Consider the following 25,862-nt stretch of genomic DNA (forward strand, 5'->3'; position numbering starts at 1 on the left):
TATACTTCTAGACCAGGCATCAGGAAGCTTTCTTTACCTGTTAGGGGCCAGAGAGTAAAATATTTTAGGTTTGTGAGATACACAGTCTCTGTCACAAACACTCAACTCTGCTACTGCAGCATGAAAGTAGATAGTATGTAAGTAAAAAAGTGTGACTGTACTCCCATAAGACTTCATTTACAAATGTAGGTGGAGACTGCATTTGATTATCCCTCTTCTAGAAGATCTGCACTGGTTACTGGAAAGGTATATTAGCAATTCATCCAAGAACATTATTATCAATTATATGCCTGTGTCACTTTGATCTTCCTCTTTTTTTTTTTTTCCTATATGACTATGTTAGTATTTACTGAAACTCTGGGCTGCTATTCTACAAAATCGCTCTATATTTTTTCTATATGACTCTGTAGTGTTTTTTTCTTTATGACTATGTTAGTGTTTGTTGAAACTCTGGGCTGCCCCACTCCCCTGAAGAACTCCCTTGAGTAGTAAACTTATAGAGAGCTGAAGAGATAAAAATATTGAACCAAGTAGGAAAAGATTAAACTAAAGTAAAATACATGGAGGAGTTGTTTCTCTTATTCTATAATATAAAAAGAAAGTAATATTAACTATCAGCTATGAGAAGACAAATAACTTATGATTATGAGAAAAAGTCATTTTTATACTGTACAAGATGAGGTGTTATGAAGTCAGAAAAAAAAATTAACAATACCTTTTTCTTGTAATATTTTCTTGTTGCTGGTTTGGTGGTGGCAAGGAGATTCTTCCATATCATGATCAGACTTTGAAGTAGAAAAGAGTGAAGTGTCTCCCCACATAGAGGAGAGAGGCCCCACTTCTGGGTCCGGTGGTTCTTCTTGAAATTCAGCTATGTGGTCAGACGAGAAGGGCACATTGCTATCCACTGGGGTGAGGGGTGGAACACCAGAATCTGATTCTGGAGAAGTTCTCAAACCCTTAGGTGGAAGTAATTTGGTAATATGCATGTGGTTATAGAAACTGTTTGATGGCTGTTGGTATAAGAGATTATAAGGAAGGTTATGCCACTGAGTATCAGTTCTATGCAATACTTACTTTGAAATAAGACCAATCTTTTGTTAGTGAATCCCCATGGAACCAGTTTTTGTTGATTTACAGATGAGAATGCATAGTTCATAACAATCACCATATTAACATCGTCACTAATACATATACCTAAGACCTACAGAAACAATTACTTGTACATTCATTATTTCCCATTAAGTAAAGCCAACAGCTGAATATCAAAAGCACCATCATGAAATATGACAATATGGATAATGCTCTTGGTTAGTTCACTGAATGAATAGGCAAAGTATTTTGCATTACAACAATTTAAAGAATTCAGGAGACAAAGATGTGAACTATTCTAGCTGCTTCCAACTAGGACATAGACTCTGGTCGTAGAAAAATCATAATCTTCAATAAGCTGTAGGAACAATGATACACTCCAACAGTACAAATCAGAAAACGGTCAAGGGTGCTCACCTTTCTCTCTAGACTGTCCTCCCCATCTGTGGAACTAACACTATCATACAGTCTTGTCCTAGAGGGCCTCTGGCGTCTGTTCTTCACAGAGAGCTGGGCTCGAGTTTTCAGTGCTTTTGAATCCAGGCGCTCTGTCTCTGGGACTGCTTCATTCAAGTCTAAGAATATTGAAAGATAATCAGTGAGAGAAACCTTTGGAGGGAACTGATGAAGAGACCACAGACACTGATAAAATCTCAAGATAACCAGTAACATCAGGTAAGGATCAGGTGACCACTGTGACAGCCTGCAACCAAGAAATAACCAAGAAATCAGTGGGACTTAGGAGGAATATACAAAGTCAAAGGAAGAAACCAACACTAAAGATGATGAAGGCAGCATAAAAATCTAACCTCCGAAAAGCATACCACCTTCCTGCAACATAATTATAAAAATCACTAATTTGTATTTATTATTTATGTGTATGCATGTTGGGGAGTTAGATGACCAAAGATGTAAGAGGAAGGTATATCAAAAGTTGAGAGATCTTAGAAACCAAGGACAAAAAAACCTACAAAAGTCAGGTTTCCAGTTCAACTACAGGCAACAGAAGGTAACTATCATAAATTTACTGTAGCAAAATTTACTAGTAGTCTTCAGGTACTATATCATTCTCATTTTAATACATATTTTTCCATCCCAAACAGTTCCTGAAAGTCTACCATGTTCCTTTTTGAACTCTGTAGAAAGACCAGTGAGGAATTTACCTCATCAGCAAATTTACGGTAGCTGGGGAAATAAAACAAAGTCTGGCTACACAAATGAAGAAACAGTTAAAAAACTGTGAGTACTTAGTCTACTAGTATTGTGGATGGAGTAAGATAAACATTTCCTTTTCTTTCATTAACATCTAACTTTGTATTACAAGTTATTTGTATGTGCCTCTGACTCATCTCTCTGAATACCTTCTCTCCCCACCAGAAATGACACTGATTTTCGAAGGGTAAATGTTTAAGTCTTTAAATAAAAAGGCTAAAAGAAAAAGAGAAGAAAAAAGAGAGTAAAGTGGGACACAAAGAAAATGAACTATTAATAGTAAAGGCCACAGAGAGAATCCAATTAGTCCTCTTTAGCCTGGTTCTTACCATCTTTAATTTTGCTAGCCAGATTTTAAGTTAGGACCCCAAAGTTAACATTCTAAAGGAAAGGTACCCATGAATATACCAGGATATCGGTGATGGAAAAGTACTCTCTAGTGGAATTTATTTGAAATGCTGCTACTCCTTTCATTTGCATATTAAATCACTCCTTAGAAATAAAGGAGTTTGATCATTAATCCCATTTTGCAGTAATTACCTAAAGTCATGTTCAAGGAATTAATAATTGAGTGCAAATAACTGAGTTGCAGAAAATTATGTACCTGTATTAACAGAATAAACAATTTCTTATGCTATTATTAGCTCAGGCAATTCCTTTTTACACCATTATTCTAGACGTGCTCTACATATACTATATTACAAAACCAAAGCAAGGAAGTACCTCAGTTTGTGCCTCTTGTCTATGAAACTTAGCACTTAGGATATGGCTTTAATGAACAAAATTAACTACATTTTGCCCAGGAGATACATCTATTGAATGACAATATTTAGAGGTTTTGACTTTTCATTTCCTATACCTGAATGAAGAATGAATACTCGAAAATTCAGACCATTCAGGTACTTATAAAGAACAACTAAATATTTTCTAATTAGCAGTCTCTTTAATTTTTACATGTCAGGGGAGAAAAAATAATTCCTTGATCACTTTAATTTCCTCCTTACGATAAAATCTGTATTTGTAGCTGCCCATTAAGAGTTCATTAGTTGTGATAATTGGGAGAGAGTCAACCTCATAAGCTCTTGTTTACATATAAAATGTGGAACACCACATAGATTAAAGCTATAATATAATTAGAAACACTGTATGTAGTACATGCACTTTTTATGCCTTATCTAGCTCATATTTGGATTGTATGCTCTATAATACAAATCATACCATATACTCTATCTCATTTGTTCCTTACAACCACCTCATGAGATACCAATCAAGTATTCTTTTTCTCTCCTGAAGCTCACAGAACTTGAGTAGCATGCCCTCATTTACACAACTAATTAATGCGCTACCATGCTTACTCTAGTGTCTTGATTTCCAGGCTACTAGGCTATCCACTATGATTTAGCTAGTGTTGATAAAGGTCCCATCGCAAGATTTTAATGCCATTAGAGTTTGGTGTTTTGGGCTATAAAATCATGTATGACATGACTAGTCTAGGAAAGTAGTTTCTCCAATAGGCTACATCTAAAATATTATAATTAATCTTCCATATATGTTAGACAACATGAAAAATAAAAAGGATGACATGTTGAAAAGTACAGAATAAATTACTTTCTGGATGATTTTTTATTTTGGTCTCATTGGTTTAGTAACAGCTTTGGCTATTCAGTGACAAAAAGACCCAAGGAAGAATCTCACTCTACTTTTGTAAACATGGTTCCTTTTGCAGTGGTAGAATGCTGGCCCTGAGGACCTGGTATGGGACCCAATCAATAGGTACTCCATCAATGGGAGTTGAACAAATATAAGTGAGAGAAAAATCAGAACTACTTATTAGCAGGTTTTAATAGTGCAGAAAATTTACTCTAGGACTCCTGGCTCTCTTACTATTCAGTAATTTGCCTGGTGCTTCCATCAGACAACCCCAAAATGGCAATCTGGTGTATCTGCTTTAACATTAGCTGAGTAGGTGCAAACTGCTTGAACACACACATAAAATTATACCTATTAAACATGCCGTTAGCTGGAATCTAAAAAGTTGTGCCTTATATCCAAGTGGCCAACAACACATTGTATGCAGTTAACAATTTTTAAAGGTCTGAAAGCAAATATCAGAGAGCTACTTTATTGAAGTGATTCATGGATTACAAATCAGTAATTTATATTCCATCCTAAAATTAATGTTTTAAAAGAGCCAGAAACATAAGATGGAGTTGGAAACTTTCGCCTTAATAGCATTTACACCAGAAGGAAGCGGGAAGGAATGCTGTCCACAAGAAGCACCTACCAAAAACACTGCATGTAATATGTCCCCCTTAATAATATTAGAGGACATGTGTGTACACAGGAGGAAAATGCGTACAAGATTTATGCTGCTGGGTAACTAGAAGGGTGACTGACCATCATATGCTATCTTTTTCCATCATGTAATACAAAAATCCTAATATTGCAACTCAAAACAACCTTGGGATTCTGGTCCCAGCTTATTTCTCATATAAGAAAACTGAGGCTCAAAGAAGGTCAATTTGTGTATTAACTTGCACCACACAGTTAATCTGTGACAGAGACTGAATAGAGCTCAGACTTCAGAAGCCTATTCTCCTTCTGGAAGGTCAATCTCAAGTCTGGAAGTAAACTTCACATTCTTCTGCCTTCTTTCAATCCTCTTTTTGGTCTTACTTTAGGTTCCCAACAAAAGTACACGTCAAGGGCCAACTTTGCAAACTTGCAGAAGCATGTAGCATCAGAGGGCCAACACTGAGGGATTTTTTTTGGCTTTACATATATCCAATAATAAAATTCTTACAAAGAAAAATAGATGTCAGTTTTGTGGATGGCAGTGTGGCAGGGGAATCCAACTGGCTCAGTGTTTCTAAGTTATGTGCTGCTAGATGTAAAGGCTTAGGTGGCCATGTTCTCTCATTGTCATTCATTCTCTGCAGATATTTTAGTCTATAATATCACACTGCTTTTATAAGCCTAAGACCTCAGTCCTTTCTTTTCCACTTTTCTCCAGTGTGCCTTGTTCTGCTGTCCATAAGGGTCTGCGGAAAATTTCCCCATCCTCCTCTGCTTTCTTATCTTCTATTTTTTTCAGACCCTCCAGTCTCTGAAATAGCCTACCTCTGACTCAATGCAGCTAGAAATACAAAACGGGAGAAGACTCAGGTGAATCAATAAATACAGAAAGATAAATACACAGAAGATATGAAGTGAATAATGACAGAGGAGTTTTGAGTGAGAGAGACTCCACCTCTATACATGCATTTTAAGACTATTTTCAATACTGCTCCAAATTAGATCCTTTAAAAGAATTTAATGGATTTGATGATTTTAGCAGCTGTTATGAAAAATGCTCTATGAAATTAGGACGTTATACATCATATTACACAGAGACCAGTTCCCTACAGTAATGCTGTGAGTCATAACAGTTTTTTTCACTAGATTGACGTTATTTTTGACGTAAATGGAATGCTGCCCACAGATCAGATACAGGCAGCAAGAGAACTAGGGGAATGGAGCAGCATAACAATGGGGTCTGCTTCGCAGAGTTACGTGCTCTAACCCACTCAGAAACAACCATACCTCATGCCGTCACACTGCCTCGCCTGTGCTATTACCAGCAGAGGTGCTGAGCATCATGAGGCACTCGGTGGCATTTTAAAACTTGAATAGTATCTGCATATCATTTGTAGCCACTGCAAGTTCATAAAAGGCGGGCATGCTGGGGTTTGGATTAATAGATAATTGCCTTCAGGAGGTAAGTTTATGTATCTCAGAGAGGCAATGTGAAACAGTTACCATGAGAGTAGACTTGGAGTTTTTCCTTGAATAGAATTCAGAACAAGCGGCTGTCCCATTAAATTGGGCAATTTGTCTAACCTCTGTCCCTCATGATCCTCAATTGCAAAACAGTCATGATAACAAAACATAATAACTGTATTGCTATGAGGATTATATATGCATTAACAGATATAAAAGTGCTTAGAAGAGTGCTCAATAAATATCTTTATAAAGAGATTAGCAAGATGTTAAGTGGGTAAAGCAAGTTGCAGAACAACATGTACACTCATTTAAAATATTTAGAAAACATTAACACAAAATACATTTTCTAGTGGTAAACATATGCATATAGTTGCATAGAAAAACTGGAAAGAGGCCGGGTGCGGTGGCTCATGCCTGTAATCCCAGCACTTCGGGAAGCTGAGGTGGGCAGATCACGAGGTCAGGAGTTCAACAACGTGGTGAAACCCTGTCTCTACTAAAAATACAAAAATTAGCTGGGTATGATGGCACGCGCCTATAATCCCAGCTACTCAGGAGGCTGAGACGGGAGAATCGCTTGAACTCAGGAGGCAGAGGTTGCAGTGAGATGAGATCAGGCCACTGCACTCCAGCCTGGGCGACAGAGCAAGACTCCGTCTCAAAAAAACAAACAAACAAACAAACAAACAAACAAAAAAACCCCCGAAAAACTGGAAAGATATACTTCCTACTGATATAGTGGTTACTTACAAAGAAGGTATTAGATTAGGGGATGTTGGTCAAAGGACACTTTAATCTTATTCATAATGTTAAAAATTTGGTATTATATTTTGTATTATGTAATTGTTTACATTTATGTATTACTTGTTAAAATTAATAAAAATAGAGAAAAACATATATTTAGTATATTTTCTCTTAAAGGCATCTTAATTCTATTCTAATCTAATTAGACCTGGTGTCCTAGGACTCAGTATCTCCACATGTTGATATGAGCCCAGAGAACTGTCAAAATCTGCATGACTATCATTCTTCCCCATGAGAGAAGGCTGCTGTTTCATTACATCTGTGGTGATTGTCTGCCTGACTTGCTACCTTACTAACTGCCAGATGATTTTGGCCTAAGGTCTATGGCTTAGCTTTTAGTTATTACTTCATTTTAGTATTGCATGGGGAAGATGTACTGAATTAGACACAGTTATGGAGGAAGTGTGTCTTTCAACAGTTTCAGAACAAGCAGAAGATTATTGCTATTTTCTAATCTTCTAACTAGGTCTGAACTTACTGTTGTATGAGCTATACATTTAATTTGCTAATCGTTGAAAGAATATTAAGAAATTCCTTTTTTAGTTTTTTGGTCAATACATGCAATCTCAAAACTATCTGTATAGCCTTTGAAACGTAAGTTGGTTATTTGTTAGTGTAGTACTTCTCTGGTGCAATCTGATATCTAATATACTCTTCTTCAGTTTATGATCAGCCTACACTACTGTTCTCAGTGGGCGGAGAGGCTTAAATTCTGTTATCCATATCTCAGAAACAACTCTTCAGTAATACCACTAAGCTACATGGAAAGGCAGTGACTACTAGTCAGAAAAAACTATAGGAAATGTCCTAACTGCTATCAAATATCATCTGAAACACTTGTAAGAGTTGCTTGATTCTAGACTATGAAAGAATGTGGAATTTAGATTTAGACCACAGGGAAAGGCATTTACGTATCTCAGGGTTCTTTCAGTGTCAGATGTCTTTAGATTCTGATAGAAAAGAGATCTGCATAACCTAAAAGCCAGAGAAATAGAAAAATCTAATCAAATGACCAACTGGTTGGGGACTCCAGGCATCTATGAGTAGAACTATGACATCATGTGGATAAGTTGGGTCATGGGAGGTAGGATATGTGAATGTCCTTTTCTTGACACTGACGTTGTAGTGTCTTTGACATGGCAACAATAAATGAGATTCTGTGTTTTCACTCAGGGTTGCCTACAAGAATCTAATCAGTTTCTCAATCAAAATCTGTGGATATTAGGTAACCCCAAGCATGCTAAGTAGTCACCCTCCCATTACATATTGTGATACAATAGCATCCTTGATTAGTACAGGAAGAATTCAGATTGTACGCCTCTTAAAGAAAGTAAACTCAGTTACCTGAGATGATAGTTATTTCCCTAAAAAGGAAAGCATCGTTCATCACGGAAAGATTTTGTTATGTAAAGCATTAGAAAATGTAAGAAAACTTAAGGTTCACAATCCTTGGAAGTGTAATATAATAGATGTGTAAGAATTTTTTAAGTACTTGCAAAGACTGTCAGTCTCCTAGTAAGAGTACTTATATAGAAAATGGAATATAACAAATTTGTAAATGTGTCGTTAAATTTTTATAGGTGTTTCATTAGTTAAGCTTGGAAATAGTTTGTAATAAAGTTTGTAAATCAACTAAATATTAAAAATCCCTTAACAGTGATTTTCAACAAATTAAAAAGTTTAAAGAATTAGGTTTTTGATAATGTAACTTGAGTAAATCAAACATTAACTTAAAACCAAAAATTAATATCTGAATGACTTTTTCAATGTTCAAAAAAAACCCTCAGTGTCATCAAAAACTCACAAGCAACAGTCTTTCTTGGTATAACTATGTTGTAATGTTTCTTTAGTTTCCTTGTAAGTGGATTTATTCCCTATAGGTCTTAGACGTCATTACTCCATAGTATTCAAACAGAAGTATTTCATGTCTACTTAAAGGAACTCAGTCATAACCTGATGGACCTTGATACTCTAATTACTGAAATAATATGGTTGGCACAATTTTCAGAACCATACACAGAGCAGAATTTTCTGGTACTAAATAACTGTTCATCTGTTCAGTTTTAACTTTACAGATGCTTCAACCTCTGTGACTGGTCATGTTTCCCTCTTGGCTGTTAGATATCTTCCGTGAACACTGTGCCCCACCTTGAAAACTATGTAGGAGCCCAGGGCAACACGTCATATACAAACCACACTGGGTAGCATCTTCTCCTTCATACTTTTAGATCCCTCTACCCTGATATCCCAGTCTAGTCAATTTTATCTTAGCATAACTATACAGTTATTATTTAATCTAGAATTAGAATTTCATGGTAAGCCAGGTGAACCAGACCATATATCATGTATATATCATGGTGAATCAGACCATATATCAATATAAGAAATAATTTGGAATACAGCAGTCTTCTGAACTTCTGAAGTTTCCTTGAAAACAAATTACTCACATTTGGGTTAAAATGATCTTTACTTATAAAAGATCATAATGTATCTTGTTCTATTAAAAGCAAGTAAAATTCAAAAGCCAAAAGAAAGTAGCCCACTTTTCCTAAAATGAACAGAAAATTACGAAGTTAAAGCTCATTCTGACAAAGTAACATAGTGTTTCCTCTTAAAGCAACTTTATATATATATATATATATATATATATATATATATATATATTTTTTAAATCAGAGTCTTGCTCTGTCCCAGGCTGGAGTGTCAGGGCACCATCTTAACTCACTGCAACCTCCACCTCCCGGGTTCAGGCAATTCTCCCACCTCAGCCTCTCGAGTAGATGGGATTACAGGTGCCCACCACCAGGCCCAGCTAATTTTTGTATTTTTAGTAGAGACAGGGTTTCCCCATGTTGGCCAGGCTGGTCTTGAACTTCTGACCTCAGGTGATCCTCCCGCCTTGGCCTCCCAAAGTGCTGGGAAGACCGGTGTGAGCCACCGTGCCTGGCCTAGATCTCTCCCAGTACTATTTTATAACTCAGTATGATTGAAGGGTCTGGTGGATTCTATGAATTTATGAAGATGCAGTGAGAAATATGAATGAAGCAGAGCTGTCAATTTGCCACTGAATACCTCCTTTAGAATGTCTCATTGATTTGGCAACAAAAGTTTCAATTGTTTACAAGTAGGCAGATTCAAAACTTGCACAAAACTAGACAGGCAATTTAGGTGCTTTGCTTTTTAAGTAAGAGGACAGATTTTGGCCTTAATGATATGCCAGAAAATAATCAATAAATATTGATTTCTCATTCACTTGGCTTGTTCATTAAAATTTCCCAGAGTGATTTACCAGGAATGTTCACCCTTTAATTAGTGCAGTTCAATATTTCATGGTCAAAATTATTTATTGGGGATTAAACAAAATTGAAAGTAAGTTTTCAAGAAAAATGAAAATTGTGAAAGTTTACCATATTGTATTGGCATGCATAATTTTTTTTTTTTTTTGAAAAGGCTGAATGTACTCTAGAATTCCCCAGGCTCCAGTTTAGAACTAAACAGTGTGACAGCATGAAACACTTACCTCATTGCTCTGTGCCTAACGCTCTTGTACGGCAGTCTCCTGACAATGTAGTGCAGGCATTCACTTTTCTTTTAGCGACTTTCCATCTAATCAATTCTGGCTTTGATCACGCCTTTAACCTTACTTTAAAATTATAGGTTCCAATGCTAAAAGAGAATGCTTAATGCACTCTCAAACTCTATCAGGAAATAAATCAGATGTGGTGGTAGGGGTTCGGCCTCTCTTCAAATCCACAGGTATCTGAAAAGAGCTGCTAATTTTGACGGCTCAAGAGATTGGCAAAAAGGACAAAGAAAATGATGTCTTGGAGGAGGACTCCAATGACCTTAGGAACACCCTTATGGATATAAATGTCTGGCTGATGCTATCCTTTTTTATTTTCTTACTAAACATTAAACTAATATGTATTTTTTAGCCTAAAAAATCTTTTGTGGTTTGCTTATTCTTACCTTTTAATTATTTTAAAGTTTCTATTCTAAAACATTTACATACAAATGTATGCCAACAATGTAAGTCATATGAAAAAACAAAAAAAAGACAACCCTGTACCTCCATCAAGCCTAAACTATAAAATTATTACTTTTGAAGCCCTCTCTGTTCTCTATTTCTAGTTGTAACCCCTGTGTTTTCTTCTAGTTATTCCATAAATTTATCCCTAAAGAATATATTGATTAGTCTTTCTTGCTTTTAAACTTCAGATGCATGGTAGTGAATTGTATATAATATTCTGCAAATTGTTTTTTAGTTAGCTGGTTTGTTTGCTCAACATTATGTTGAAAGGTGTAACTAAAATTAATTAACTTTTTTACTGCAGCTATACGAACAATGCTACATGGAATGTTTTTGAATATGCCTTTTGGTATACATTGACAAGAGTTTCTGGAGGATATATATACACATCGAAGTAAATTTGCTGGGCCATAGGATTTTCACATCTTCTATTTTAATGGATAATGCTAAATTATTTTAATGAAACAGTTTTATGAATTTTCCTGTTTTTCCATGTTCTGGCTATCACATTTTACTGTGAAACTTTATCTTTGCCAATTGTTTGATTTTTGCTAGTGAAGTTGAATGTCTATGTTTACTAACGTTTAGGTTCCTGTTTTTGTGAACTTCTTATGCATTTTGCCCATTTTTCTACTATGTTGGTTGTGTTTTTCCTACGATTTATGTGAGTTCTCAATTTATTGTGGACAACAATATTTTTTTCTTAGTTATACCTGCTACAAATATCCTCTTCAATTTTCGGCTTCTTTCCATGTACTTTATAATGTCTTTTAATGATCAGATTTTCTTAATATTACTGTGGTCAAATTTACCAAACCTTTTTATGATTTGGAATTTTTGTGTCTTAAGAAATCATATGAAACCTACATTTTCTTCTAAGCGTGTTAAGTATTGTCTTTCAAATTTGAGACTGTAATCCATTTGGAACTTATTTCATGAATAATGTGAGGTGGAATCCAATTCATTTTTTTCCATATGGATGGTCAATTTTCCTAGCACCATTTATTAGTCCATCCTTTACCCACAGAACTGCAGTGTCTGCTCTGTATTATTCTCAAATTGACGTAAATGTGTCAGTCTGCTTCTGGACTCCGTATTCTGCATATTAGTCCACTTGACAGTTGTTGGGACTACACCACATGGTCTTAATCACTTTTACTTCATAATGAATCTCAGTATCTAGAAGAACAAGTTCCTCACCTTGTTCTTCTTCAGGAGAACCTGGCCCTTATTCTGGGCCAAGCAATTCATCCATATACATTTTAGAAACAACTCACTATTCCAGAACACAACTATGTAAACAGCTTAAATCTCATAAAAATGTATTAACTCCATCTCCAATTAAATTGTTTGTTAAGATATACAAATATGCACTCCACTAATTACAAAAAAGAAAAACAAAAACAAAAAACCATATTCAAGGTATTTTCCAGGGAGTATAACCTGTAGCTCATTGCCCTTCAATATTTATAAAAAGCTAATTTAAGAACTATAACACATGAATGAGAGATATCTTAATGAATACTCAGCTTGTACTCTCCTGCAAATATCTTTTTTTCTTTTATTTATTTTTTTGGAGACAGAGTCTTACTCTGTCGCCCAGGCTGGAGTGCAGTGGCCTGATCTCGGCTCACTGAAACCTCAGTCTCCTGGGTTCAAGCGATTCTCCTACTTCAGTCTCTTGAGCAGCTGGGATTACAGGCACTGCCACCAAACCTGGCTAATTTTTGTATTTTTAGTACAGACGGTGTCTCACCATGTTGGCCAGGCTGGTCTCGAACACCTGACCTCAAGTGATCCACCCACCTTGGCCTCCCAAAGTGCTGGCATTACAGGTATGAGCCACCGCACCTGGCCTCTCCTGCAAATATTATTTATCAATTAGAATTTATAAATTATATCTGTAGGTATCCACTAAAAGAAGAATAAAAGCTAACATAGAGAAAAATGAAATAAGAAGAAAACACTTGATTAATCCAAAAGAAGGCAAGAAAACACAAAAGAACAAATAGGAAACAAATAGTAAGATGTTAGATTTAAACTCTACATATTAGTAAATAAATTAAATAGCAACTTTTAACGTGCATTTAAAAAATAGAGATAGACTGTAATAAAAAAAACAACAATTACATACTGTTTACAAGAGATATAGAAAGCAAAAGGATAAAAAAAGATACACAATACAAACACTAATCAAAAGATAGTTGACACAGCTCTCTAAATACTGGATAAAGTATATAGTAAGGTGAAATACTAGGAATAAAGAGGAATACTTCCTAATGATCAAAGGACAATCTACCAGAAAGACTGAACAATTCTAAACTGAATATATCTATTAACATCACCTTAAAACACATAAAACTGACATAGCCAGAAAATAGATAAGTCCACAATCACAATGTGAAATTTTTTACACATCTCTTTCAGTAATATATTCTAGAAGTTTTGAACAATATAATTAAAAAACTGGGGCAGGGCACGGGTGGCTCACGCCTATAATCCCAACACTTTGGGAGGCCAAGGCAAGTGGATCACCTGAGGTCAGGAGTTCGAGACCAGCCTGGCCAACATGGTGAAACCCCATCTCTACCAAAAATGCAAAAAACAAAATTAGCGGGGCGTGGTGGCTGGTGCCTGTAATCCCAACTATTCGGGAGGCTGAGGCAAGAGAATCACTTGAACCTGGGAAGCAGAGGTTGCAGTGAGCTGAGATCACACCACTGCACTCCAGCCTGGGAAACAAAACTTCCTATCAAAAAAAAAGAAAAAAAACAAAAAAACAAAAATGACTTGACATACATGACAGTCCTTTCCTCTCCTTTCCCCTTTCCCCTTTCTCCTTTCCCCTTTCCTTCTCTCTCTCTCTCTCTCTCTCTGATAGAGTTTTGCTCTTATCACCCAGGCTGGAGTGCAATGGGGCGATTTCAGCTCACTGCAACCTTGGCTTCCTGGGTTCAAGCAATTGCCCTGCATCAGCCTCCCGAGTAGCTGGGCACCTGCCACCATGCCTGGCTAATTTTTTTTGTATTTTTTAGTAGAGACAGGGTTTCACCATGTTGACCAGGCTGCTCTCGAACTCCTGACTTCAGGTGATCCACCTGCCTTGGCCGCCCAAATTGCTGGGATTACAGGTATGAGCCACCGTGTCTGGCCATGACAGACTTTTCTACCCGAGCACCAAGCTAGTCAACAGTACCATGATATCCTATCCATCCCCTCTCCTCAGTAGCTTAATTCCTTTTACTGAACACTATTTTGTATATTTGTATGATGACATTAGCCAACACTGAGGGTCACTATGTGAAAATATCTTAGTAAAATCATTAGTGGATCTCCTTTAAGGATATTATCAATATCAACAGCACTGTTTGCCACAAATCATGCATTATTTTACTTGTTACCAGTAATTGTATTTTCCTTTAGCAGTTTGTTTTTATCTTATAAATACTGTGAATAATATAATTGACAAGGGTTTCCTTTTCCTTCTGGTAATTAGAAAGCCTAGAGCCAAATTGAGGGTCCAACCTTATAAAAAGTGTAATTGTGATATATTTGGTTGCAGCATCATTTCTGGTTCCATTCATTCTTCTCTCTCATCTTACCACTTTCAGTTCCCCTATCCTGTCACATAAAGTGTCTCTCCAAATTACTTCTAGACAGTACATGAATAAATGAATTATGAGAATTTTAAAACACATGGGTAGTGGAAAAGACAGATACTCTTAATGGCAGTGTATTTTCTCTTGTTATTCCTGATAAAGACCTTATTTATTAAATCTGAGTAAATTTCAGAGAAGTGAGTAAATACAGAGAAATAAGATTCTCTAACAACTGGGTCACAAGAAGCAAATACCAAGTAGATGAGGCCTGATGACCACAGAATTGGCTCGATTCAATATGTAAGCTGACTCAGAGTTCCACTTACATGTCTACAATTTCTGGGTCTGGGATCAGGGAAGTTGAGTTTAGGATACACGTGCAGACTACCACCTTGGGGATCTACTTTCGGGGTATCTGGGGTCTTACTGCAACAGCCAAACCATTTTGTGGAAAAAGAGTAAGAGAGAGGAGAGGAAATAAAAGGGATTATTTTCATATTCTTATGCTCCTTCCTCTAGGATAGTTTAAAATTAGCTGGGAAGTACCTAAGAAATATTCCTATTTTTGAAAAAATCCAAGACTGAGTAATTAATTTCAGCCACAATCTATTATGAAAGTCTAGACTTTTCTATGAGCTTATAGGAAAGATTATAACTTTCCTATAATCTTTTATAATCCTTCCTATAATCTTGCAATTTAAATATTTTCTTCTTGCTCAGTTTTCATTAGAGCTAAGGAACAGTAAGCAACTAAGGGAACAAAGTATAAAATGCTTTATATAACCCTCCTTGTTCACACTTTTGGGAAGATAACATGCAGTATTACCTAACTGGTGGTCCACTGACGGAGTAGGTAGGTGTGAGAAGGAAATGAAGCAGCACTTGGTAGCAATATTCAAACTTCACAGAAATCCTTGAGTTACATTTACAGACCTGCAAGTGACTAAGTTCCTGTTATGCCTCAAGACTGTGAATGGGTCGCAATGCTTACAAAATTATGTACAAACCTTTCTGCAGTCAAAGCCCACTTTCACTCCAAGAACACGCTATGCCATTTCAAATGGCTCTACCTTTTTAACATAAAGACTATGAATCCGAAAAAAGTTATGCTAATGTTATTCAATTTTCTCTTCTTTGAACTCCCTCTCATCTTTTGAGATGCTTACATAGTACCTTAAATTCTATTTATTTGTCTCCTACCAAACTTTTCCTCTTTCATCCTTGATCCCACAAATCATATACCTTGCAGTATAATCAGCAGGACCTAGTACTTTCTTTCTGCCTAGTAGCCACTCTTTCTCTTACAAGTCAGTGTGCCACCTAAAGCCTTCCTGGAAGCAGGTTTTCAGTGTTCAAAATAATTTTTAAAATGATATCATACTTACTCCTGATCTCTCATGGTAGAACAGCCAGAATATGCCTTCATAGGTAACTTCCACCTACTGGCTCTAGTCTTTCTTTCAGTATCTCTGTGGGATATGCATAATCCTTTAGCAAACCAGCCTACAAAATATTTGAAGCTGCAAACGGTATCAACATAAGGATCCTGGAATTTCTAGAAGCTCAGAATGTGTTGCTTCTGTGACTTTTCTAGAAAATCCAATAAAACTAATATTACAAGCTTTTAGCCTACCAAGATCACGCTAACATACCTATTCTCTGTTTTTATCCTAATCCTGGCATTATTTAGGCACTAAGAAATGACAAGCATGAAAGAGCAGCAGGGCATAATTATCATTTTTCCTCTCCTGGAGCACAAGGAAAATACTTGACCAGCACACTAGTATAAACTAGAATGGATTTGGGGTCTGTTATGGCTCTTGGTGGAAAAAAATTTGTTACATCAGCTTTCTGTAATCATGATAAGAAAAAAGTGTTAGATTATATTCAATAACAAATTTGTATTGATGATTGTTATCAAAATTTTAATAATACTTGAGTTGGCTTAGGTTTTAGAGATAAACACACAAATGGTGGTCAAACATAATTTTACATTTGTGCTAAATTTCTGTATGGTTTGGAAAAAGCTTTTACTCATCAAAAATCTGTAATTCAATATTGAGAGTCACATCATTTTGGATGAGCATGAGTACACATGAAGGAACGGCTGCTCAGAGGCTCTTCCTTCCTTCCTCCTTTGCCTGCCTTCCCTTCCTTTTACTATTTCATTCTGACCGTTTTCATTGATCTACACTTGATTATTCTTTTGCTTCATGAACTACCTCAATGCCTAAAAACATGCTAAACCACTCATCCTACCACTCTAGTGCCTGAAAAGCAAACAGAATTGGACAGTCGGTAGAAAGTGGGGAGCATGACATTTGCATCTCATGAGCAGGAGCCTTGGGAACTACTGGAAGTGCTATCCCTCTCCTGGTACAAAATGGTGGTGGTGGATTTTTAAATGTGGAATGGCCTATGTTAGGTCTGCAGCCTTACTTTTCTTTCTAAACCTCTAGTATTTCAGCGTTCCCTAGCAACAGAAGCAAAGGATCAATTTAGAAAAGTGCTTTCCAGAGCATTCCTATCCAGCTACTGACCAAGCCATTTTAGTTTATGTGATCAAGCAACTGAAATTCAAAGAGATTTATCACTGACTGTCCTCACAGCAAAACTAGAAGAGCACTTGATATGTATGCTACTAATATCTGAGATGACCGATTCTACCTCTACTGCACAAGCACGGATTGGTTTCAGTAGGAATTAGTAGTCTCCACATCTCACTGTGAACCAACAGTGTTGCTAGGGAAACTGACAATTATGTGGCAAAATGGAGGGTGTAGAATAGAAAAAGGGTTCAGAAGAAATGTAAGGTTTTGATCCAAATCGGCATGTTAATAGTATAGTGTGTTGATCTTCCATAGTCATATAATTTAATAAATACCATTAATTATATATTTGACAAGATACAGATGTCTAAACTGAAAGAAATGAATAGAAATGAAAAGCTACTAGATACTGCTCATATTTTGTGTATGCCACAGCAGGAATATGTATTTATTACATATAAACTATAATTTTTTAAAAGTTAAAATATTCAAAAAGGTAAAAAATTTGGTTTGATTTCTGATGTTTTTCTTTAGATATCAATCTTATAGTGTTCCAGGTATAAAAATTATAATTCCATAAGAGCTCGAATAAATTACTTTTTTGGCTTCAAAGACTAAATCATATAGTCTCAAAACAGGTCATAAAGTGGTGAAGAAAGAAATACTACTTTTAAAATACTATACACAGTAATATCAACCCAGAGAAGCTAAATACTCTTCCTGAAATCACACAGCTCCTCACTTAGTGGTAATGCTAATGCTAAATCCTCCTCTTTCAGCTGCCTAAGAGGCACTATTTATAAATTACATCCTGTTTAGGGAAAACCCATTAGAAGGATATAAACCCAGTGAATGGATTCAAATCTCCAGATATCATTTTAATTTTAAATGAAGATTTCTAATACTTTCCATTTTTAATGGCTAAGAGTTTAGTTCTAAAAGTTCATGATAGGATATAAACACTTGCTTATCAGGAAAACCTCACTGGACACATTTTAATATGTGAGGAAGATCATGAAAACTCTAAAAAGTCCATTATAACAGGGTTTTACTGCACGTCAAAGTGTTGCCTCTGAGTTGTCGGTCCTGTCATGACAACCCTGCTGCACTACATTCTTTTATTTTCATTTTCCAGGGACTACTATGTATATATTTAAAAAGATGAAGCCACACATTCCTGTGTATTTATCTTTATAATTATTATGTTTTCTAATTTGCAAATACACCACAGATATTAAAAGTCATTCATGTTCATACACGTACAATCAAAGAATAAGAATGGTGTGTGTGTAAGAACATAAGTAATTTATTTATGGTTGGTGTATGAATGAAGATAATCATCTATAATCATTTATAATACAAAATGTCTCCAGTGTTTTGGTCTTATTTCGTCTTTGACATGAAAGACCTAAGTATACATGAGTACACCATGGTAAAAGCACAAAACTATATGGACTTCGTTAACTACATAAATCTCAAGTGCTGAAAGCAGCAGTCTGCCTTCTGATATTATGAAAAAGATCTTTATTCTAGTGACTTAAACATTCTAAAGCTTGGCTGGGCGCGGCAGCTCATGCCTGTAATCCTAGCACTCTGGGAAGCCAAGGCAGGTGGATCACCTGAGGTCAGGAGTTCGAGACCAGCCTGGCCAACAAGGCAAAAGCCCACCTCTACTAAAAATACAAAAATGGGCCGGGCGTGGTGGCACATGCCTATAATCACAGCTACTGGGGAGGCCGAGGCATGAGAATCACTTGAACCTGGCAGGCGAAGGTTACAGTGAGCTGAGATTGCACCACTGTACTCCAGCCTGGACGACAGAGTGAGACTCTCAAAAAAAAAAAAAAAAAAAAAAAAAAATCTAAATCTTATTCATTAACACGTAAGTAGTGTAGTTCATCCTAGATAGGATGAACTATACAATTTATAAGGCAGTTTATTAAATCTGTCAATTTTATGATGATTTAAAAATAGTATTTAGCTTGTCTTTAGCTGGGATTTATTAATTCCACATATTAAAGTATTTATTTTTGATAAGATAAGAGCTAAAATGATTGGCTCCTATTTTGACAAGCCTTTTCTTCTTTCCCATAGAAGGAAGGTATTTCCAACTTTTAAATCACTGGGCCAGAAAAAGAAAAATAAAAGGCCAATTACACAGTTATGAAAAATGATTTTTGTGGTTGGGTTAAACAAACCTTGACTTAGGCCATCTTGGCAAGATGTTTGCTTGACATCCAAGTTCTCCATGGTATCCCCTTTAGAGACTTCACCAAGAGATGTTCTTCTCTCAAAGATGTTGTTATTATTGTTAACTTGAGTGCCATTTTGCTTCAGTAGCCTGAATACCTCAGCTTCCAAATCTCTAATCTAGGAAAAACAAATCCATTCATAAAACTCTAAACCAGCACTCCTCTCCAAGTACAGCAAAACCATCTTATTATTTAGTGTCTTAGGGAACACAACTCACCCGCACTTGGAGGCCTTGCACTTCCACAAGATGAGCTTTTTCCAAATCTTCTATTTTCTTTCTTTCTGCTTCCTGTCTTTTGATGAAATCAAGCTCTCTTAAGAAGAAAATAATAGTTCTGATTATATCATACACTCAATAAATGAAAGTTCTTATCTGAAACAATAAACTGCATAGTAGGATAAGCAACTGAACAGTTATTTAAATGGACAACATTCAATCAGTTAGAGGAAAATGTATAGTAATGAAAGAAACCAAAACATCTTTAATGGGTCACAAGGCAAAGAAAAATGATTTGATTCTGCTTATTATAGCTTATTATAATTTTCTTTTGTAGCTCCTGATTCTAGAACACCCATACATATTTAGATAGGAATGACTGCACTAATGATCCAAGTTGGGTAATTTAGTGGACACAATTACTTGTCAGGTAGAAATAATTCCATTTTTCCAATGTCATAAGCGTAGTACAGTAAACTGATGTAACTAGATAAGAGTTCAAAAAAGATAACTATAAGATTTCTATGAATAACAGTGAAGAGGGGCTGGGTGGGTCAGAAACATCAAGAGGGGCACTCACTTATAGACCTAAGGATAATAGGGGGAAAAGAGAAATAACTCCATTTTGAAAACCTGGAATAGAATATGCAAATTTAGCAAAATTTACTATAAAATTATTTCATGAAAAAGAGTTTGGCAAAAAGTTAAAACAGTGATGTATTGAATTTATAGACACAGAGAATAATTACTCCCCTTTTATCAAGAAATTTTTGATAGCAATCTCTTTTAAATATTAAAAACATCCTTTCCATAATAGGAAATAATAGAAATATGGTGAATCTTACATATATGCTTAGCTTCTGAGGCTTGACATGGAAAGCTAGAAAAGGTATTGGCACTACTTATTTGTTCTAACTAGCCAGAAGTAACTGATGAAAAAAATCTAGTAAAAATCTCCGTGGTCAGTCTCCGTGACATTACATCGAGATCCAAGAGATGGAAGCAAAGGAGCAGTAGCTCAGAAACAGCTGCTGAAAATCAAAAACAGAATGTGGTAATGGTCTCTCTCCCTGCAGTGAACTGAGGCCCTCCTGATTCTCTCAACAGCTGAGAAATGCAGAGTGGCAGGGCAGGGGGCCTTGCTAGTCGATATGTGCGCTGTCTGTAGTGGGAAATTCTGTAGCTACTGATCTAAGAATAGAGGAGCATCCTGATGCAGGCCCCAGCTGCGGCTTGCGTGCTCCACATCCAATAGTCAGTCATTCTGTATGACTTTCAGCTGGGCTTCTTGCTTCTAAATCACAGAGGTGTTTCAAAAAGAATAAAGAAATTCAGATGTTTTAACAGTTACTAACAACAATTAATTATCAAAAATAGCCAAGAGGCCTGGTAGTCAAAAACTATAAAATATACAACACATAATCTCATGAAAAAGTAATAGAAGTGACTTCCAAAACTTAATGTGTATTTACGCTGTAACTATGCTCCTGGATAGGAAAGATATCTCTGAAGTCATCTTTTCTATTCCACTAGATATTACAAAATTATTGGACATAAACCTTCTTTAGACAAACATAACTATTCTTTAGTCATTAGAAGTTGCTTACTTTTGTTGAAAATCCTTGATCAACTTCTTTGCCTTGTTGTATTTCTTTTCCAAGGCCTGATACTGGCTTTGAGTCTCTTTGAGATGTTCATTCACTGTGTGGCATAATGTTTGGGCCTCAATCCAGTAGCTTTCCAACTTCAACATTCTTTCCTTGTTCTCTTCTATGTTTTGTTGGAGTTGGGTTTTTTCTAGTTCCCACCTCACTTTCTCATTTTCTGCTGCCTGCAGCTGGAGAAAGCAAACGTCAAGGAAAAGATAATTTGGCCATTTTGTAGCAAAAATCTCTCATTTTTATAGCATGTTGTAGATCAAGTTCTGTTATCATAAATAATCACTGAAACCACTTAAGATGAGAAAAGCAAGTATTATTTTTATAAATCCATAGATGATAAAATGGAAGCCTTGAAAAGTGAAATGATTTGTCCAAGGTCACACATTTGATAATAAAACATGGATTGGATTCCACATCGCATGATATTTCCATCACATCATGTGATCTGAAATGCTGTGAGCAGTAAAAGATGTTTCAGAGTTTGATAGGGATCTCTTTCAAATATTAAAAACGAATGTCAACATGTCTTGAGAGTTTTTTAAAAATATACAATCATATATAAAAAGTTAACTAAAAAGGGAGTGGAGAGGGGCAGGGAGGAGAGAAGAGTTAGAAGCACAGTATGGCCTAATGGTTAAGAAGGGGTCTCTGGAGTCATTCAGCATAGATTTGAATCCCAGTTCTGCCATTATTGGCCATTAAACCTTGGACATGTAATTGAAGTTCTCCAAGACTCAATTATATCATCCATACAACAGAATTGTGATATAACACATCAGTATGCTTGAAATAGCTCCTTGGGCACAAGAATCATCTGATAAACATTAACCACTTTCACTCTGCTTTTAAACCTTTTGATGATCTTACTCTGTTCTTTATTTCAATGAACATGAACACAGTCTACAGTTCACTATTTTACATGTAGTGTAATGAACTTCTCAAGCTTTATAAACCTAAATTCCCATAAAAATATAAAAGATAATGTAAGTAAAAGTATAAATTGTTGCTTGGTTAATTTAAGTCCCTCCCACGGAACAGAAAGCCGTAACCAGCTTTTTGTTTTTCTGCTTCTAGGGACTCTTAGGAATAGATAGTAAACTAGTCTATTACCCTCATTTCTACAGAAATCCGAGACTAATCGTTTAGGTGAGGGCTCAAAAGTCATTCCCAATAACTCTCTGGCCTTCAAACTGGTACTTTATCTACTTTATATGCCTTCTTTAAAGTTCAAAATGATGAAAAGTCATTATAAACTATCAATGTTCAAAATCATATAGCATTTAGCAAAAGTAAACATGTATTTACATATACACATATCTATGTTTTTGCAAATATTTTTAACTAAACACATTTGCAAAACAGTTTACAAAGTTAGAAAGCAGCCAAAACAATTTCAAGATTAGGAATTCTATTATTGAAATGAATAATAAAGAATCATAATAAAGTGTTAATCTGTGGATATTACATGCCACCGTAATGATGAAAAAATATAAAATGCTAATTTATAGTATTTTCTAAGTTAAATGTCTATAGTCTAATACATAAGCTCCATTAAAACATTTACAATCACAGAGAAAAAGAGATCTTTTTAAAACAACAATTTAAAAAATCTTCAATTCTTTCTATGTCAAGAGACAATAACAATTTAAAACAGGAATAGGTTATTTACTGCATCTTTTATTAAGCAATGTTTTGTATCAAGTTGTTTATTTAGCAACCACTACTAATTTGAAATTATTATTCACGGAGCTGGACTAACACTGTGAATGACGTATAGATGTATTTTGACTAGAGCTGCAGAGTAAATTAGCTGAGAATAGCATTTAACCAAAATAGCCTTGGTAATTCATCTCCATTTAAAACACATGGAGAAACCAAAACAAGTGTTCAATGTGAACAACAAAACAGATCATTAGTGGTGGTGGTGGTGGTTGGGGGGTGATTATGTCTTAATTTTTAACAGACCAGGGAAACAATAAAGAATATTGCTTTAAAAGTAATTTAAAATATATTTTTAAATCTTTGAAATTGTATATTTGATAAAACTAAACAAAATTGCTAGAATTGGGTCTCATACAAGTGCCTTAAAGTTTGTCAATTAAAATATATAGACTAATAATACATACTCCCCTTTATCAAGACCTTTTCTCCCCCACAAATTTAAATTATATGAACCAAACAACTAAAAATTTCCAGTAGTACCTGGCACTTAAAATAAATTATGCATGTATTAAGTTTATAATATTTAATTATTAGAAATTAGAACTTGTTTATAAAAAATTGATGTGCTATACTAAATTTGTTCCTACAAATAAATGATTAAATCTATTTATAATAAGGTAAGTAAAGAGGAGATATAGTAGCTTTGCTTAAGGAATTAGTAATCAAAACATACTTTGCAAGCTTGAACCATTAAAAACATTACTTAAGGAAATCTCAGAGGCCACATATGTGCAAATACATAAATATATATATCTAAAATATTGTGTAATTTGCACTGAGAGGGATGTGGGTGTTTGCTCTCACTGGCAAGTTTGTATATGTACCTAACAGTGAAAATGAATCTATCACATTTGTATTCTTTCAAATATACAGGGACAAATCCTAGGGTTGAATTTATTCATAGTATCTGAAGTTTAAAAAGTAAAATTCAAACACCATGTTTCGGTGCTTACCTTGGTCTTCAATTTTTGAATCTCTGCTTCTGTAACTGCATGTTTGATTTGCAACTGAAAATTGAAAAGAAAGAAAAAATCTGAACTAAGAAAGTGTATCTATATTTGTAAAGCCTCAGCAGCTACAAGAATGCCTTATTACATAGTAAAAGGCCTAGAAAAGTGCTGCAGTGCAGCAAGTTGTAAATTATAGTGTCTACTGTGTGAAATGACACTGGGTGCAAACTAATTAAACACAGTTTATGGTCTATACTCCCTAACATCAGATTAGGTTACCAATTTAATTGCTCAGGGACCAAGAGAAGAAAACACTTTTTACTGCCCTCTTTGCAGCTCTTCCTTTATGGTTTGAGTGTCAAGGAACTGTTTCCTTGCTAAGCCTAGCTAACTGAACGGCATAAGCAGGCAAGTGAGCTGGTAGTGTGATTTAATTCCAAACCTGGCAGTGTGAAGATTTATTCCAAATCTGCAAGAAAGGTGGCGCTATGGTCCTGTGAGTTGCAAGCACATTCTGCTCAGCAGCTCGGCTGCAAAGGGAGAGAGGAGGACTACAGTTGCACAGGGAAATCTCTGATATATATTTTTTATTTTAATTGCAAGAAACGTACAGATCCAGATTTCTGTCTTCCAAAAGATCTGCTCCTTTTAAAGACTCAGATCCCCAATAGCTTCTGCTACAGCTTATTAGCGTAAGAGTAACAGTTTACATTTGTTTTGCTTGTCCCTCCCCTGCTTTGTTTTCTTTGTAAGGGAAGAAGAACAAACTGAACGAATCATTCATTTTCCTTAGGGGATCAATAAATACTCCCAAATTTAAGGAAACAACTTATGGGTTCACAATTTCTTGTCTGAAATCCTTGGGGCCAGATGTTTTTGGAAGTCAGCATTCTTCCAACTTCAGAAAGGTAGTTAAGATGTATCTTCTACAAATTGTTTATTATCCACAGCAGGGTCTTTAGAGGCACTCTATAGTCAAACACATGACTTATTTTTGCCACCAAACATGAATATTTCCACTAAGTGAGGTACATAAAGACTGTAAATAGCATCCTGTTAGGTCAGGTTGTACCACTAAATTAGTTTGACACAAAATTACAAAGAAGACTGGGGGCATTTTGGATTTAAGACTGTATACATGAGGGACCATAAACTTTTACTATTACTGTAATCAATTAAGGCTAAGAGGTTTTCTTATCAGAAGTGAGTGAGTCTGACAGAAGGACAGAAATGTGGAGTTTTCAGACTAGCAATGTGAACCTGTGGAGACTATAGCACCTCCTAAACCTCAGCCCTCTCTTGGGTTTGCAACCTGTATTCCCTTGGTTTTTACCAAGTTTGTGGGGACACGTGGGAAGGATGATAAGGGGAAGATGGAAGAATCAAGGACAGGTTTATTCGACCCCCTTGGATGCCAGTGGCTAACTGCCCAGAACCTGAGGGTTCCTAAGTTCCTTGTAAAGTGCTCCCTCCTGTTATGCAAAAGGCCATGAGGTCTGCACTGCCACAGCTCTTGTTACTGCTCTTGGTGCTGAGAGGTGATTTTGAAACTTTTTAGTTTGATTCTGCCCCACTCACACTGCTTACATTCTTCCTGACCTCGTCACTCTGGCCATCTTGCTGGTGTGGCTATTACTCCTTGCACCCTCACTGGCTCCTAGGAGCTTCTATGCTTGAACAGTTTCTAGAGTAGGACCGTATGTGGAAATGTTATTTTTGTAAGGCACAAAATCTGGCTCTTTTAGTTTCTTACCACAGCACAAGTGGTACAATTCTTACTTACCTGCCTTTAGCAGATGCTCAGAGCATTAGTGCACCTGGCAAGGAATCTAATCACAAGTTTTCTCAATGACTAGATTGGAAGAAGGTATAAAGACACGACAGTGCTGCTCAGAAATCCCTGCAATTCCCTACCCCCTCACTGATGAGGTCTATGCTCATCCTAAGTCCTAGCCTGGATTGATCTTTTGGAAGCCTGACAACACCAGGCTAGCCAGTCAGATAGGCTTGA

The 25,862-nt window shown here is 35.9% G+C and overlaps 1 protein-coding gene across 2 annotated transcripts in view; it reads right to left on the reverse strand.

Annotated features, from left to right (window-relative positions):
• The window catches only part of PPP1R9A (protein phosphatase 1 regulatory subunit 9A), a 389,446-nt gene that overhangs the window by 21,109 nt on the left and 342,475 nt on the right, over positions 1-25,862 (reverse strand). For both annotated transcript variants that reach the window (XM_025379448.1, XM_025379449.1), the window contains exons 9-14: positions 23,855-23,908; positions 21,126-21,355; positions 19,519-19,615; positions 19,247-19,418; positions 1,510-1,667; positions 716-1,013 (exon numbers count right to left, since the gene is read on the reverse strand). In XM_025379448.1, coding sequence (XP_025235233.1) covers positions 716-1,013; positions 1,510-1,667; positions 19,247-19,418; positions 19,519-19,615; positions 21,126-21,355; positions 23,855-23,908 — 1,009 coding nt within the window. The remainder of the gene's footprint in view (positions 1-715; positions 1,014-1,509; positions 1,668-19,246; positions 19,419-19,518; positions 19,616-21,125; positions 21,356-23,854; positions 23,909-25,862) is intronic.

Source organism: Theropithecus gelada, chromosome 3, assembly GCF_003255815.1.
Source record: "Theropithecus gelada isolate Dixy chromosome 3, Tgel_1.0, whole genome shotgun sequence".
In the NCBI taxonomy this organism is placed as follows: Eukaryota; Metazoa; Chordata; class Mammalia; order Primates; family Cercopithecidae; genus Theropithecus; species Theropithecus gelada.